The sequence below is a fragment of the Mastigoproctus giganteus genome, chromosome 9 (genome assembly GCF_048544385.1).
Source record: "Mastigoproctus giganteus isolate SK-2022 chromosome 9, ASM4854438v1, whole genome shotgun sequence".
Classification (NCBI taxonomy): domain Eukaryota; kingdom Metazoa; phylum Arthropoda; class Arachnida; order Uropygi; family Thelyphonidae; genus Mastigoproctus; species Mastigoproctus giganteus.
The window spans coordinates 53,917,848-53,933,298 of record NC_143583.1 but is presented as its reverse complement, the minus strand read 5'-3'; the positions used below and the strand labels follow the sequence as shown (position 1 = coordinate 53,933,298).

At 38.7% G+C, this 15,451-nt stretch overlaps 1 protein-coding gene across 1 annotated transcript in view; it reads right to left on the bottom strand.

Moving 5' to 3' along the window:
* Positions 1-14,071, bottom strand: part of LOC150080236 (protein AAR2 homolog) — a 34,613-nt gene extending 20,542 nt beyond the window's left edge. The window contains exons 1-2 of the mRNA XM_090380662.1: positions 13,970-14,071; positions 2,602-2,893 (exon numbers count right to left, since the gene is read on the bottom strand). Coding sequence (XP_090236788.1) covers positions 2,602-2,887 — 286 coding nt within the window. The 5' untranslated portion in view covers positions 2,888-2,893; positions 13,970-14,071. The remainder of the gene's footprint in view (positions 1-2,601; positions 2,894-13,969) is intronic.
* Between the last annotated feature and the right edge of the window lie 1,380 nt (positions 14,072-15,451).

Here is a 15,451-nt window from a genome sequence, read left to right as displayed (position 1 = left end):
GTGTTAATGTACAAAGACATGATATTGTACACGAGGCACATATCATCTCCAAGAGGCAATGTACAAAGGTCATTCATAACTGCAAAAGTTAAACAAAAAGTTGTATTTCACAAATAAGAAGAAAACTATGCATGTCAATCTTTAATATAGTCCTCATTCAATTTGAGACACACTCTCCATGCAATGGTGCACTAAAGCCAGGATCCCTTAAGAGAAGCTTTGTGTTTGGTGTTGAAGCCATTCAACACCAAATATGATGAAGAAGCCAAGACCAAAGATCTTGGCTTCTTCATCAAATGAGAAAGTGACATCCACTGAGTGTCTTTTAGTGCAGCTAAGTCTAGTCTTACAGGATAAGATGAAACTTCATCTCCTGTATCTGATTCACTGTAGACTGGGTGATTTAAGGACAGGTGTTATCATGCTGCAGACACACACTTGAGGATATCGAATGACATTTATTTTGAATTGCTGGTTCAGAAACACATTTGTCACTGTTTCCCCTCTCTCCAAATAACATTCCAGAATCACTCCTTATGATCCCAGAATATAGCAAGTAACATTTCCTCATCTGACTTGAGTATGGACCTTATTTGGTTTAGCAGGGACCTTATTTGGTGCCATTCTGAACTTGAAAATTTTCTTATCAGCATGTGATAGTACACAAGGGATTTATCTCTAGTTATTATATATTGTAAGAGAGCATCTCTTTTGCAGTTGTACCATCCAAGAATACACATTAAGTTGTCATTCCTTCAATTCTGGTGTTAAAAACCAAGGAATCCATTAAGCACACACTTTTTGAAGATGCAACTCCTCATTAACAATAGTATATAGAAAGGGTTGAGCAACCCCAGCCCGTGGGTCAACTCAGGCCCACGAACGTGTACAATTCGGCCATGGTAATTTTCAAAATACATATGATAAACAGCCCATCAAAGAATATATATCAAGAAATTATGTTTACTGTAATTTTTATTATATTTGCTATTATTAATTAAATTGTTTTTAACATTTTGATAGTGAGATATCTAATGAATCATTTGAATTTGTGCCATATATCACGACTCAAGTAAGCAGCAGTGTTGCCAAACAGTAAGCAAGAGTAGCTTCTGGCAATGCTGGTAAGCAGGCATAGACTTGCACACAGTCAGTAGTGGTTCCCGGACTCAAGGCTCTGCAGAATGTGATTGCAGTGCAAGTGTATCATTTCAACTGTAAATGTCAGTGAATAATCAATGGATAAAAGTAAATAATCTGGAGAGGATTTACCATTTTATTTTTATGAAGGTATTTACTGAAACCTTTCACAATGCATAATTGAAAATCTAAGATTATTAAGGTTTTATAAAATCTTTGAAATTATAATAATTTTCAATTTAATTTTTTTTATCTATGAATATGTTTATTAAAGGTTATACATTTTTTATTAGGATGGCTACACCATATAAACAAAGAAAGGTAGAAAAATTGGCTCACACTCACATGTACCTCACAGACATTTTATTTGGCCTGTCATTTAAAATGCTGCTCACCCCTGGTATATACTAAACAAATCCTAATCTTGCATGCTGTGACAATTTCTTCAATAGTAATCTGAAACTTTCCTTATAAGAATGCTTCCATCGTGACTTCTTTTATCATGACAATATATTTGCTCTGGTTAAGGATAATACTCAACATTTTTGATACCATTCTTAAAACTTACTCATTCACTCACAGACTTTCCACTGCCTCATGCACACTTCACCACACTCAGCCAATATTCTACAATAAATTTCAGCAGGTTTTCTCCCCTCAATTCAAAAACTGAATTACAGATAACATCTCTACCTTGGTGCATGATTACATGGGTGACCATCTGGAAAATTGACTTGATAATTTTCAAATAATGCCAGCAAATAATGCCTTGTGGTTTCTCAGAGTTGTTTTTACAAACAACTATTTTTCAAATAGTGTTATTTATTACAGAATTATTTGCAAAATCAAACTGCCTGATGGTAGTTTTTTGGTTGTTTGGAAAATGATTTCTTATTTCAAATAATAATTCTGATCAGAATTATATAAGCAATTATGTCATTAACTTGAAAACAGACATGTAAACACAATGAACTGAAATAAAAGTATCAGGACAAAAATAGTGAGTACACACAAAAAACAATCAGAAATACATTCTGAGATGTTCTCTCTCTTTTGCCAGTTCAAATTTAATCATGCACATCAGTAAAAAGGTTTTCAAGTAGTTTAAAAAGCAGCAAATTTGCCAAGACTGACAGTGTGGTGCAACTAAACTCAAATGTGTGTGTGTGTGTATAGAAAACTAAAGTGTGTGTATATATGTATATATGCATTTTATTTAAAAATATCCTGCATTTTCAAAGGGAAAGTTGGAGAATCCCTCTTAACACATCACTACTGTGCCCAGAGACTACCAACTTAGAAGAAATATTTCCATTCAGATAAAGCAAACACTGAATCACAATCCTGTCTGGTCAGCAATTGGGTATGCGATTCACACCCCCATAGGCTAGTTCCTCTACACACCATTCTGCTAATCTGAATAAAAATAAAAATGATTAATCCTATATAAAAAAAACTTACTTTCATTTTTTTGATCCCATTTCTTCACTAAAATCTCACGTGATGAGAATACATAGAAAAATCCGGTTCTTGGAGCAGTTTGGCCTTCCTTGCTTACTGCACTATAGAAAATAAAATGTAAACCTGGTGGTATCATCTTTACCCCATGGAATCTTTCTCCAACATTAAATACATTCATATCAATACCAAATTCTGTACCTGCGGGTACATTTAAAAACACCAAAGTTCCTCCTTCGGTAAACAGTTTACTAACGACGTCTTCATCTAAATTATGGTACTGTGACATGGTGGCCTACAAAAATATACATAAAAAATTAATGGCAGTTAATACACAGATTTACAAAAATCCATAAATAAGTAATCAATTTACAGTATCAAGTTCATAAATATCAATAACAATTGACAACTTCTCTAGGATGGCAAAGAAACTAGTAGGGGCTATAGATATTGTATGTGCAAGAATTACTCAACTATTACTTTTAGCACTTCAACATCTCTAGCCTTATTCTGTTATCTGGCTATGGTCTAGCACAGTGGTTTTCAACCAGAGTACCCCAGCAACATACCAGAGGTACCATGTAATTTGGGTTTAAGTTACTTAATTTTTTTTTTTTTTTTTTTTTGAAATTTATATGTTTATTTCATTATAAGAAGTTGTACGATATTCACTGTACTGTATCTTTTTAATTTTGTAGTGATCTATAACTGATGTTTATTTATATAAATAAACATCAATTACAGATGTTTTAATTGATTAATTAGAATAAAATTATTATATAAGTATATATATTTTGTTTTACGAATTGTAATTTAGTTTATAATATTATTATTATAATAACTATCATATAACATTTTTTAAAAATATTATACACTGAGTGATCACCGATTTATGACCACCCCTATAAAAACTGAATGTGACCCATTGACCACATGAGGTACGAGAGTGCGCAGTTAATCTACCTACGTAGCATAGATAAGGTGTCAGTGGTTCAGTAGGTAGTAAAATTCCGAGCTTGATGGGTAAAAGGAAGGATTCACAGGATTTTGATAAAGGACAGATAGTGGGAGTTCGACGAGCTGGTGCCTCGAATCCGCAAACGGCTGAACTGGTGGAGTGTTTGAGAGCTGCCGTTGTTAAAGTGTACCAGAACTGACATCAAATTAGTCAAACGACCCAACGGCAAAAGTCACCAAAAGGTTGATGTAAGAGGTGAGCGCCCAGTCCGATGACTCGTACAGGTGAACAGGTGCAGCACTGTTCAAGAGTTGACTACCCAACACAACATGGGCTAAACCAGAACAATATCTGGCATGACTATGCATTGCACGTTCGCATGTATGGGCTATACCAGCAGACGACCCCTACGACATTCTCTCCTAACCAAAGTCCACTGGCGTAAAAGACTTGCCTGGTGTAAAGAGCATGCAAGTTGGATGATATAAGACTGGAAGAAGGTGTGCTGGTCGGATGAGTCACATTATTTACTCCACACCGTGAATAGTCGTGTACGGATTTGGCATCAACAACATAAGGCTCTTAATCCATCATGCATGGTATCAAAAGTGCAGGCTGGTGGAGGCGGTTGTATGGTGTGGGGCATGTTTCACTGGCAGGAACTTGGACCCCTGGTGCATGTAGAACAACGTATCAGTGGTCTCTGCTATCATCAACTGCTTGCTGACTGGTACACCCTGATATGTTACACTTTCAAGAATGCCGATGGTATCTTCTAAGATGACAATGCACGAGCCATCGGGCATTTGATGTGCAGGAATGATTTGAGGAACACAGTTCTGACTTCCAACATATCGACTGGCCTCTGAACTCCACCGATCAATCCCATAGAGCACTTGTGGGACACTATGGAAAGGCATATCAGGCATTTGGATACACGAATCACCTGCATACCTGCATTACACACAGCTTGGTTGGCCATACTTCTTGAACGCTTCCGACATCTTTTTGAATCAATGCCGTGTAAGACAGCTGCTGTACTGAGGGCAAAAGGAGGACCTACGAAGTATTAGGTAGGTGGTCATAATTCAATGATCAGCTCAGTGTATATACACTGAGGTGATCATTGTATATACACTGAGGTGATCACCTCAGTGTATATACACTGAGGTGATCATTGAAATACCACTGTGTTAGGTATTTCTTTTGGCCCAGGAGCACCTTGAGCCACTTTAAGGGCAATGTGAAAAATTGGGAACCTCTGGTCTCACATAAAGATGGTCTGGTGAACCATCTTTATGGTAGACCATAAAGATAGTTTATAAATCATGGACCAGACCATAATTGTATGATCATGATTCAGTACTAATGCAGTAACAGTCACATTTTAAAAATGGCATTATAACACTGTAGAGAAATGAACTGACCTTCTTTTGCATCTCCATAGTGCCAGTTTGTACCATGATTCAGTTTTACAAAGATTCAATCCAAGCACGTTAACTCTTCATTGTGTTGGCCATGTGCCAACACAATGGAAGTTTTTAAAAATAAAAAAAAAGGAAACTGTGAAGATCTTGTTGTGGCTCTAATAAGTAGTTACACCTATGTCAAAGGGAAGTTATCTCAGTGCAAGTGCACTCTGAACAAGCAAAATTATTTCATACCAACTGAATGTGACTATTCACAGTGGCTCCCAAATTTCAAGGGAAGGGCATAGTTGGTCCTTGAGGTTGTCACAGACATTCTCTCAGATATGCCAGACATGCTGTTCTTGCTACCTGGGAGTCTAAAACGTTGATGGAACTGATATTCGGGTGACACTCAAGTCAAAGTGGATACAATTTCGGTGAAGTCCGGACGGTCTATGACAGCCAAATCCTCTGCTTGCACCTTCACGATGGTAGGACTGTTAGTAATCCTGGGTATAACCTTCATGCACAAGTACATGGTGGGTGACCACCCAGGTGTGAACCAACGTAAGCAGGGGTTGAGGTGTGGCGCCCACACCACATGGAGGAACGCCGCCCCTCTATGTTACCAGGCAGTACTAGGTGGTAGATGACTCTCATCAACCGGTGAAATACCACCACTTTGCTTATTGGAGGCTTGAAGTGGTGGAACCCATGTTTAGTCTCTAGAGCTAAGTTCTGGCCAACCCTTCCCTATCTCTTCCATCATGCAGTATGATTGATGATTTTTGAGGTTATGATGAATGTAGTGGCGAGATCCAATATTCCTTACATTTCGAGGGTACAGCTCTAAAATGGTATTCGCAGGCCGGCCGCTAGTTAGTACACCGGACTGAACCTATTGGTAACTCTCTAGGAAGCTTCCGGATCAGCTAGTGTATAATCTTGCTACCTCTACTCTGCCAGATAGTGACTGGAGGGAGTCCGAGTAGTGTGTATGCGGGGAGCATTGTCAAGGCCACGTTATGTCAAGGATCTGGGTATATTCTTACCACATGTACGCCATATCCAAAAATTTCATTACTTCATACAGCATGTCCCACCCACTTTTTCTTACTATTGAATACACCATGAATTGTCAAAATAATAGAGCAAGCTTATCTGCGAAAAGGTCTAAACCTCCCAAGAACTTCCTAATTCATTTCACAAGTATACGTGGTCTCAATTCTAATCTCAACGATGTCCATTTCCACTTGCAGTCTTCCAAACACCATGTACTTTTTCTGACTGAATCTCAGTTATCAGTTGATTCAACTACTGCTCATCTCAGATGTCCAAATTATTTGCTGTATGATTCCTTTCGCCTCAAAGGTGGTACTTGTGCATATGTCCGTTCTGATATTCCCTGTCAAAGATTTGGCAATTTGGAATCTCCTCTCTTTGATCTTCTCTGGCTTAAAATCTCTCTACCTCATTGTGTAAAATTCATCTATTGTCTCTACCGTTCTCCCAACTCCACTAATCACTTGGAGCTCTTTGACTTCCTCTCTTTGCAACTTGACTTTCTCCAGTCCAACTTTCCTAACAGTGAGGTAATTTTCCTTGGTGATTTTAACGTTCACAACTCCAGCTGGCTTCCGTTTTCTAGTCACACCGACACAGCAGGTCGAGATGCTGAGGCTTTTGCAATTACTAATGACCTAGCACAGATTGTTCATTTACCTACAAGAATACCGGACAATCCTAATCATACAGCCAATACGCTTGACCTTTTTCTCACAAACCCTTCTAAGTACAAGGTTGAAGTGAGAGGTCCTTTAGGCACTTCAGATCACAATTTGGTGATTGTCTCTTCTCCAATGGAACATTTATCTCATGGCTATTCCGAACCTCGTATTGTTTGGCATTACAAGAATGCAAAATGGGATGACCTGCGAGACTTCTTTTCTTCTTTTCCTTGGTCTGATTACTGTTTCAAAACTTCTGATGTCAACATTTGCTCAGATCGTGTCAGTGAAATTATTCTTCCAGGAATGGAATCCTTTATCCCAAATCCACTTTAAAATCTTGTCCTTTATCTAAACCTTGGTTTTCCAATAAATGTGCTAAGGCTGTCCAAGAGAAGAACGTTGCATATCGTAATTGGCTTGTTTCTAATTCTTCAGTTTCATTTTCTGCCTACACCAAAGCTCGCAACAATTGTAAAGCAGTTATTAATCAGTCCAAACTAGAGTTTGAACAGGCTAAGAGTAGAAAACTTGCTTCTTGCCCTAATGGTAGCCGAGCATTCTGGTCTCTTGCCAAAGCTATTGGCCGCAACTTTTGCCCATCTCTGCTCCCACCTCTGTCCAAACCAGATGGTTCTGTTGTCACTTCAGCCAAGGATAAAGCTGACCTGCTAGCATCCCATTTTTCTTCGAGCTCATGTATTAATGATCTTGGTAAAACACCTCCCACCATTCCTAACACGTTCCATTCAATGCCTCCTGTGGTCTTCCGTCAAAAGGATATCAGAAGGATTTTGATGAATCTTGATGCTAAGAAAGCTCCAGGTCCTGATGGTATTTCTCCACTTGTTCTCAAAATCTGTGCTCCTGAACTTACTATTATTCTTTGCCGCCTTTTTTCACTTTCTTATTCCAAAGGTGTTTTTCCTTCTGCTTGGAAATTTGCTCATATCTAGCCAGTTCCTAAAAAGGGTGACAAATCCCTCCCATCCAATTATCGTCCCATTGCAATTACTTCTACTCTTTCTAAAGTAATGGAGAAATCAATTAACCGCCAACTCTTAAACTACCTAGAAACCTTCCGTCTGATCAACGATCGCCAGTATGGATTCCGTCAGTGTCGATCCACTGGTGATATTCTGGCTTATGTTACCCATTTATGGACTAATTCAATGGAAAGGTTCGGTGAAACACAAGTAGTTGCTCTTGACATCTCAAAGGCTTTTGATCGTGTTTGGCATAAAGGTCATCTAAACAAGCTTCCATCTTATGGTTTGCCAACTGTTTTTAGTAATTGGTTATCCAGTTTTCTCTCTGATCGCTCACTGAGGGTGATGGTAGATGGTTCTCTGTCTTCTAACTTCTCCACTAATGCCGGTGTCCCCCAAGGTTCAGTTCTTTCCCCCACTCTTTTCCTCTTGTATATCAATGACCTTCTTCCATTGACTGGAAATCCTATCCATAGTTTTGCCGTTGATAGCACATTGCATTCAACTTTCCATTTTGAGAAACCTTGTCCAGCTCAATCAGCTTCAAGTTCTCGAAAATCTGCTGCCAATTCCTTAAATGCCGATCTTCAGGTAATTCTCCAGTGGGGCAAAGACAACTTAGTTGATTTCAACCCTTCTAAAACTAAATCTTGTCTTATATCTCACAAAAAGGATTCTTCTGCTCCTATGCTTATCTTTAGTGACACTCCGATTTCTAGGCAAAATGATATATCTCTTTTGGGGATTACCCTGACTTCTAATCTCTCTTGGCACAAGCACATTACAAATATTGCTTCCTCTGCATCTAAAAAACTTGGTTTTCTCTTTCGCTCTCGGCGTTACTTTTCTCCCAAACAGCTGCTCACTCTGTATAAATCGCAAATCCGCCCTGCCATGGAATATTGTTCCCACATCTGGGGTGGTGCCCCCAAAACCTCTCTCAGGCTTCTTGATTCCTTTCAGAAGAGGGCAGTTAGGTTAATTAATGATTCATCTCTAACAGAGTCTCTCCACTCGCTTTCTCATAGACGCACTGTTTCTGCTGCTTGCCTCTTCTACAGATACTTCCATGGGCACTGTTCTTCTGAATTGGCTTCTATAATTCCCGCTCTCTCTTTCAAAACAGTCCGAACACGTGCCGCCACCAGCCAACATCCATTTACTGTCCAACTTCAAACCCACAGAACCAACTTTTCATCTTCCTCATTTATTCATTCAGCTGCCGTTTTCTGGAACAACCTTCCTTCATACGTATTTCCTGAAAATTACAATCTACAGAAGTTCAAGTCCAATATCAACAAATATCTTCTTTCATCTTCTCAACCTCCAACCCAAGCACGGTACTAAGTACTATAGGTTATAATACCTCTCGTGTTTGGGGTTCTCATAAAAAAAAAAAAAAAAAAAAAAGTTCCCCCTTTATTCTTATAAGTGAAGATAAACTTTCTGTCAAAGAAGAAACTGAGAAATTTATTGAAGAGTTTGGCAATTCTGTTGGATAAAAGAACTAACTTCAGAACAAATATTACAGTACTGACAAAAGTTGTATTATTTTGGAAATACATGTTGAAGACATTCTGTTGGAATGAGCAGCAGCCTGGAAAACAAGATGCAGGATATTTCAGAGACTGCTGGGAGTCATTGCGGTACAAGTAAACACATGGGTTGTGTTAGGGTAGCTAAGAATAGGAACAGTTGCATGTATACTTGCGTGTACACCAATGCTAGGAGTTTGGTAAATAATAAATTTGATGAATTTGAGGTATTGCTCAAAACATCAAAGGCAGATATTGTTGGGATATCAGAGACATGGTGTCACAAATATAAGGAATGCAGAACTGGAATTTGGGGAGTACAATGTGTACAGAAAGGATAGACAGGACAGGAAGGGAAGAGGGGTTATGCTATAAGTTAAGAAACACAAAATCCAAGGAAGCGAAGCTAGTTGACATCTCTGGACAGTGCAGTGTCGAGTCAGTTTGGTGTGACATAAGCATTGGGAGATCAAAATTGAGAGTAGGAGTGTGCTATAGGCCTAATGACTCTGATGAGTATAATAAGAAACTGTACAGGGAAATAGAGTGGGCCAGTAAATTGGAGTCTTATAATGGGGGATTTTAATTTCCAAGATATTGACTGGAATTTGTGGGCTGGTCACTCACACACTAGCAAGGCTTTTGTGGATTTATTGGATGATTGTTTTCTACATCAGCATGTTCGGGAGGCAACTAGAGGGAGTAATACTTTTGTTCTGATTATCAGTAGTGATTCTTCATGCTGAAGAATCTGCAGATAAAGGAACCACCAGGTAGCAGCGATCAGAGTGTGCTGAAGTGGGATTTACTCGAAGAGGTAACTACCATCATGGGTAAAGGGAAGGGTTTTTGCTTTCGTAAAGGCGACTATGATGGTCTGAGACAGTATTTAAATTCTATACAGTGGGACCAACTGATGATGTTACCAACTAATACTGATCCTTGGGGGAATCCCACTTCTTACATCAACCCAATCTGAGGAATAGCCATTTATCACAACTCTCTGCCTCCTGCCCTGATGCCATCCTGCTACCCATCTAAGGATTTTCCCAGTGATTCCAACATGTTCCAGCTTATAAAGCAACCGCTCATGTGGGACTGAGTCAAAAGCTTTTGACTCAGTCCCACCTATCCACTTGCTCCAAATGTTTGTCTAGTTCTGCTTTGAATCTATTTAAGCTATCAACTTCTACAATGACAGATGGAAGTTGTTCTTGCAACCAACCATCAGCTGGCTAAAGGCAAAATTCCGCACATCTATCCTACTACTGTCTTTCCTCAATTTGAATTTATGCCCTCTCAGGCGATTATTCTGAGCAAGAGGAAGAATCCCATCAACATTGAGCCTGCTGAAACCATTCAAGGCCTTGTACACCTCAATCAGATCCCCTCGCAGGTGCCTAGTCTCCAGACGCTGTAATTTGCAAAACTTAAACCTTTCTTCGTAAAAGCAACCCTTTGTTTTATTCACTAATCTTGTTGCCCTTCTCTGTACTCGTTCCAGCAGCTCTACATCCTTCTGAAAATGAGGCTTCCAGGCCTGTATACAGTACTCAAGCCTGACCATTACCTGATACAAGAGGATAATCACCTCCTTATCCCTGCTAGAAAAATTCCTTTATATCATTGACAAGACACCATGAGCTACTCTTGCAGACTGTCTGCACTGCTCAGAAAACTTGGGAATACATGGAATATGTGTCACTAAAAGGAAAATCAGGTACAAATGCAGGCATTATAAGGATATTAAAAATGTGGTACTGCTCAGACATAAGGGATGCATAATTTGAATGTGATCAGCACAATGTAAAAAGAAGGAACAGAGAACACAAGTGGAGGGGGGGTTATGCTTTTGGTTAAAAAGCACAGAATTTAAGGCAGTGTGCTCAGTTGATCAGTGTCACCAGTGCAATGCTAAGTCAGTTTGGTGTACACAACATGACGTAACTTCTTGTATAACTTCTCATTTTTGCTTTCCCACAACAGGAAAGCAAAAATGAGTAGTGTGTTACAGGCCAAATGACTGTGATGGGAACATAAAACAACTATGCAGACAAACAGAGTAGGCCGTAAAATCAGAATGTCTTATAATGGAGAAGTTTAACTTTAAGACATATTGTTTGGGTTTACAGATGATACAAAGGTTGTCAGGGTAGCAATGACAAGAATCATGACATGCTACTTCAGTAACACCAAGAAAATTAGGCAGGTGGGCTGAGAAGTGCAAATTGAGGTTTAACATTGATAAATACAAAGTGCTGCATATGGGCACAGTAATCCAGATTAACCTACCAATCAAGTGGTACCACACTCAAAGTGGTACAAAAGAGATTTTTGGGGTAAGTGTACAATCTGAGAGGAAGTTTCCTTAGCAGTGCAGAGAGGCTGCTAGGGCAGCTCATGGAGTTTTGTCAATGGTATACAGGAAATTTATCAACAGAAACAAGGAGGTGATTATTCCATTGTAGAAGGCAATATAACTACTCCAAATATGGCCTAACGGCCATATTTGGAGTAGCTTCATTTGAGGAATGATGTAGATCTTTCAGAATGGATGCAGAAAGGACAATAAGATTAGTGAGGGGAACAAAAGGGTACTCTTAACAAGAAAAGCTTCAGTTCTTCAAACTGCAGCATTTGAAAACTAGGCAGCTGCAAGGAGATATGAGCAAGGTGTTTAAGGGTTTGAATGGGTTGACTGAACTAAATGCCGATGGTATTGTTACCCTTTCTCATATAATACACATAAAGAGACAGAACAGATGAGCTGGGTAGTGGTTTTTTTTTTTTTTTTTTTTTTGTGATGGTGTATAATTTGCATTATTTGCCACTTTCTTGCATTACTTGCCACTACTCACAATAATACTAATAAGGGGAGCATAAAAGTTTCAGATGTGAGAGAATTTGCTTTCAGCCAAAACAAGTTGATTGTAGAAAAACTTTCATGTGGTGTTATGGAAATAGGCAATTTCAATAAAGGATTAGGCAAATTATATGGACAGATGATCTGGATAGTTTTTTTTTTGGGTGATGAAGCTTTCTTCCTTACATCATTTTCCACTGTTAATACACTAATACTAAATAACCTGAGATTAAAAGATACAATAAATAGCTAAAATTGTTAGACTGATATTTGTCTGATTTTAACTAAAAGAAATGTTTCCAAAAAAAAAAAAAAAGCCAGACACAATTTCATGAGGACAGATAAATGGATAGAAATTCTGAAGCTAAAAAAGTGATACAGGATCACCTAGATAAAAGACTGCAGTAACTAACCAATTTAATTGGATACTATGATATGGTCACAAAGTAACTGGGTGCAAAAAAATAATTTTGATATCATATACCTGGATTTCAGGAAAGCTTTTGATACTGTTGCACATGGAAGACTGGTGTACAAATTGGAGCAGTGTGGCATTAAGGGCAAGTTCATGTGCAATGGATAAAGGGATGGTTGAATGGGAGACGTCAGAAAGGGGAAATGAATGGGGAAATGAACTGCTCTACGTGGACTAATATTATTGGTGGAGTACCCAAGGGTTCGCTGCTGGGCCCATTGTTGTTTGTGTATTTATCAATGATATCGATGAAGGTATATCAGACTTAATGTCCAAGTTTGCAGATGATACAAAGGTTGGCAGGGTTGTTAATGACAGTATGCTACTGCAACAGGATCTAGAAAAGTTAGGCAGATGGGCTGAGAAGTGGCAACTGAAGTTTAACATTGACTAATGCAAAGTATTGCATAAGGATAGCAGTAACCCAAGAGAAATACACCAACTGTGTGGCACTACTCAGGGAGGTGGAGAATGAAAAAGACCCAGGGGTAATTGTGCAGTCAGCTAGGTTCTCTGAGAAGTGCAGATGGGTGGTCATAGCAGGTCATGAAGTTTTGTCAATGATATATAGGAATTTTGCTAGCAGAGACAAGGAGTTAATTATCCCTTTGTATAAGACAATGGTCATGCCACAGCTTGAGTACAGGTCTGGAGGCCTCATTTTAGAAAGGATGTAGAGTTGCTAGAAAGAGTACAGAGAACGGCAACAAGATTGGTGAAAGGAACAAAGGGGTACGTTTACAAAGAAAGGCTTAAGTTCTGCAAGTTGCAGCACCTGGACACTAGGCACCTGAAAGGTGATCTGATTGAAGTGTATAAGGCTTTGAATGGTTTGAGCAGGCTCAATGCTGATGGGATATTTCTGCTTGCTTGGACTAAGAACCTGAGGGGGCATAGATTCAAGCTGAGGAAAGACAGTTGTAGAATAGATGTGTGGAAGTTTGTCTTTAGCTAGCAGGTAGTTGATTGCTAAAACAGACTTCCATCTGTTGTTGTGAAAGTTGATGGTTTAAATAAATTTAAGGATGAACTAGACAAACATTTGGAATGATCGGATGGGCAAAATGGGAAGTTGTTTTTTTTTTTTTCTTTTGGCTGATGCTGTATAAGCTTGCTCACTTGCATCATATGCCTCAACTAATGATAATGCTAACATGTCTAAAAATGATTAAACAATCATAATTGACAAAAAAATAAATAAATAAATAAAAATGAGCAATGTATACGGTTAAAGATTCTAAAAAAATATACTGCAGTTTCTTTGCTTTCTGACTTAAAAGTTTCTTACTTAAAAGATTTTTGACCCCAAGAATCACCAACTCTTTATCACTGAACTGTACACTTTAGAAACATGCTAAGTTTTACTTATTTTACATATTTGGTAAAACTGTCATGACTAGAATCGTACAACTCACTTTTACTTAATTCTCTTAATTCTGTTAGTGATACTTATGCATCAAACCTTGGTAAAAATTTTAGCATTTTTAAAATTCTGCCAGACTCGATTTTCAGTTTTTCAGGAAACATAAACACGGTCCATCTAAAAAAATATATAATTTACAATAAATAACATATACAAAATAGCGTCACCAGGAAACAGCGCTACAACCAATTCGGTACAAGCACGTTCACTAAAAAGCGATGGAAGAGACCCCTATGACTGAAATTGTATCGACAACACGGCGTGTTTATCCATTATACCCGTAAAGTCAAATTTACATTATCTAACAATAAATCTTATATCAAATTTTTTAATTAATCAGCACAAATCGTTTAACCTGTATAAATGTATTAGGTATCCAATGTACAAACTAACTTTACAAATAGATATATGAGAAATTCCATCGGATATGTAATAATTAGCCATGTATTTTGAAAACGAAATGCACTAGGCATAATCCTTATGGGTTTTGATAATGCACTATATAGTATCGGTGTAAATACACCTTACTTAACCCATAAACTTGAGCTACGTACAAAGGGTACTAGGAAAGTTTTGCAATATGACGCAACAATGAATCACAGGAAGCTGCTTGTTGCTGCATGTTGAGACATGTTCATACATGCATAGTAGCCGCTGCGCCAAGTCGACGGGGTCAGTTATTCATTAGTAGTGAGAGTGTAAAGTGCTTGCGATGGCATCGTGGTCACGAAATGAGATAAGGACAGTTGCGGTATAATTTCGTGCGTGGCTTAACCATAGACCAGTGCTTAGAAGAAATGACTCTTGCACTAGATGATGATTGTCCACATCGTACAACGATATTCAGGTGGTATAGAGAATTCCAAAGGGGAAATTTCACTCTGGAGGATTCGGAGAGGCCGGGAAGGCCACGAACGTCAGTTACGGAGGAAAACGTTACTGCTGTGAGGAAAATGCTTGACGAAAACAGGCGAGTGACCTACCAACAGATAGAGGATACTTTGGGCCTAAATGCACCAGCAATTCGTTCGATTCTGCAAGATCATTTGCACGTGAAGAAACTTTGTTCTCTCTGGGTGCCGCATCAACTGACTGAAGAGCAGATGACACGACGTGTGACTTGGTGCCGGGAGATGTTAAAAAAGTTTGATAAGGGACAATCTCGCTATGTGATCAACATCGTGACAGGTGACGAGACTTGGCTGTACTATTACGATCTGCCGACCAAGGCTCAAAACAAAGTTTGGGTCTTTGATGATGACGACACACCCGTAATTGTCAGAAAATCCCGATCTGTAAAGAAGAAAATGATAGCTGTATTTTTCAAATCGAGTGGAATTGTGGAACGTGTCGTTTTGCACACGCAGAAGACAGTCACAGCTAAGTGGTATACTGAACAATGCCTGCCTAAAGTCATTGGATCTATGAAGAACCTGCAGCCAAAGTCAAGAATGGACACCTGGTACCTCCATCA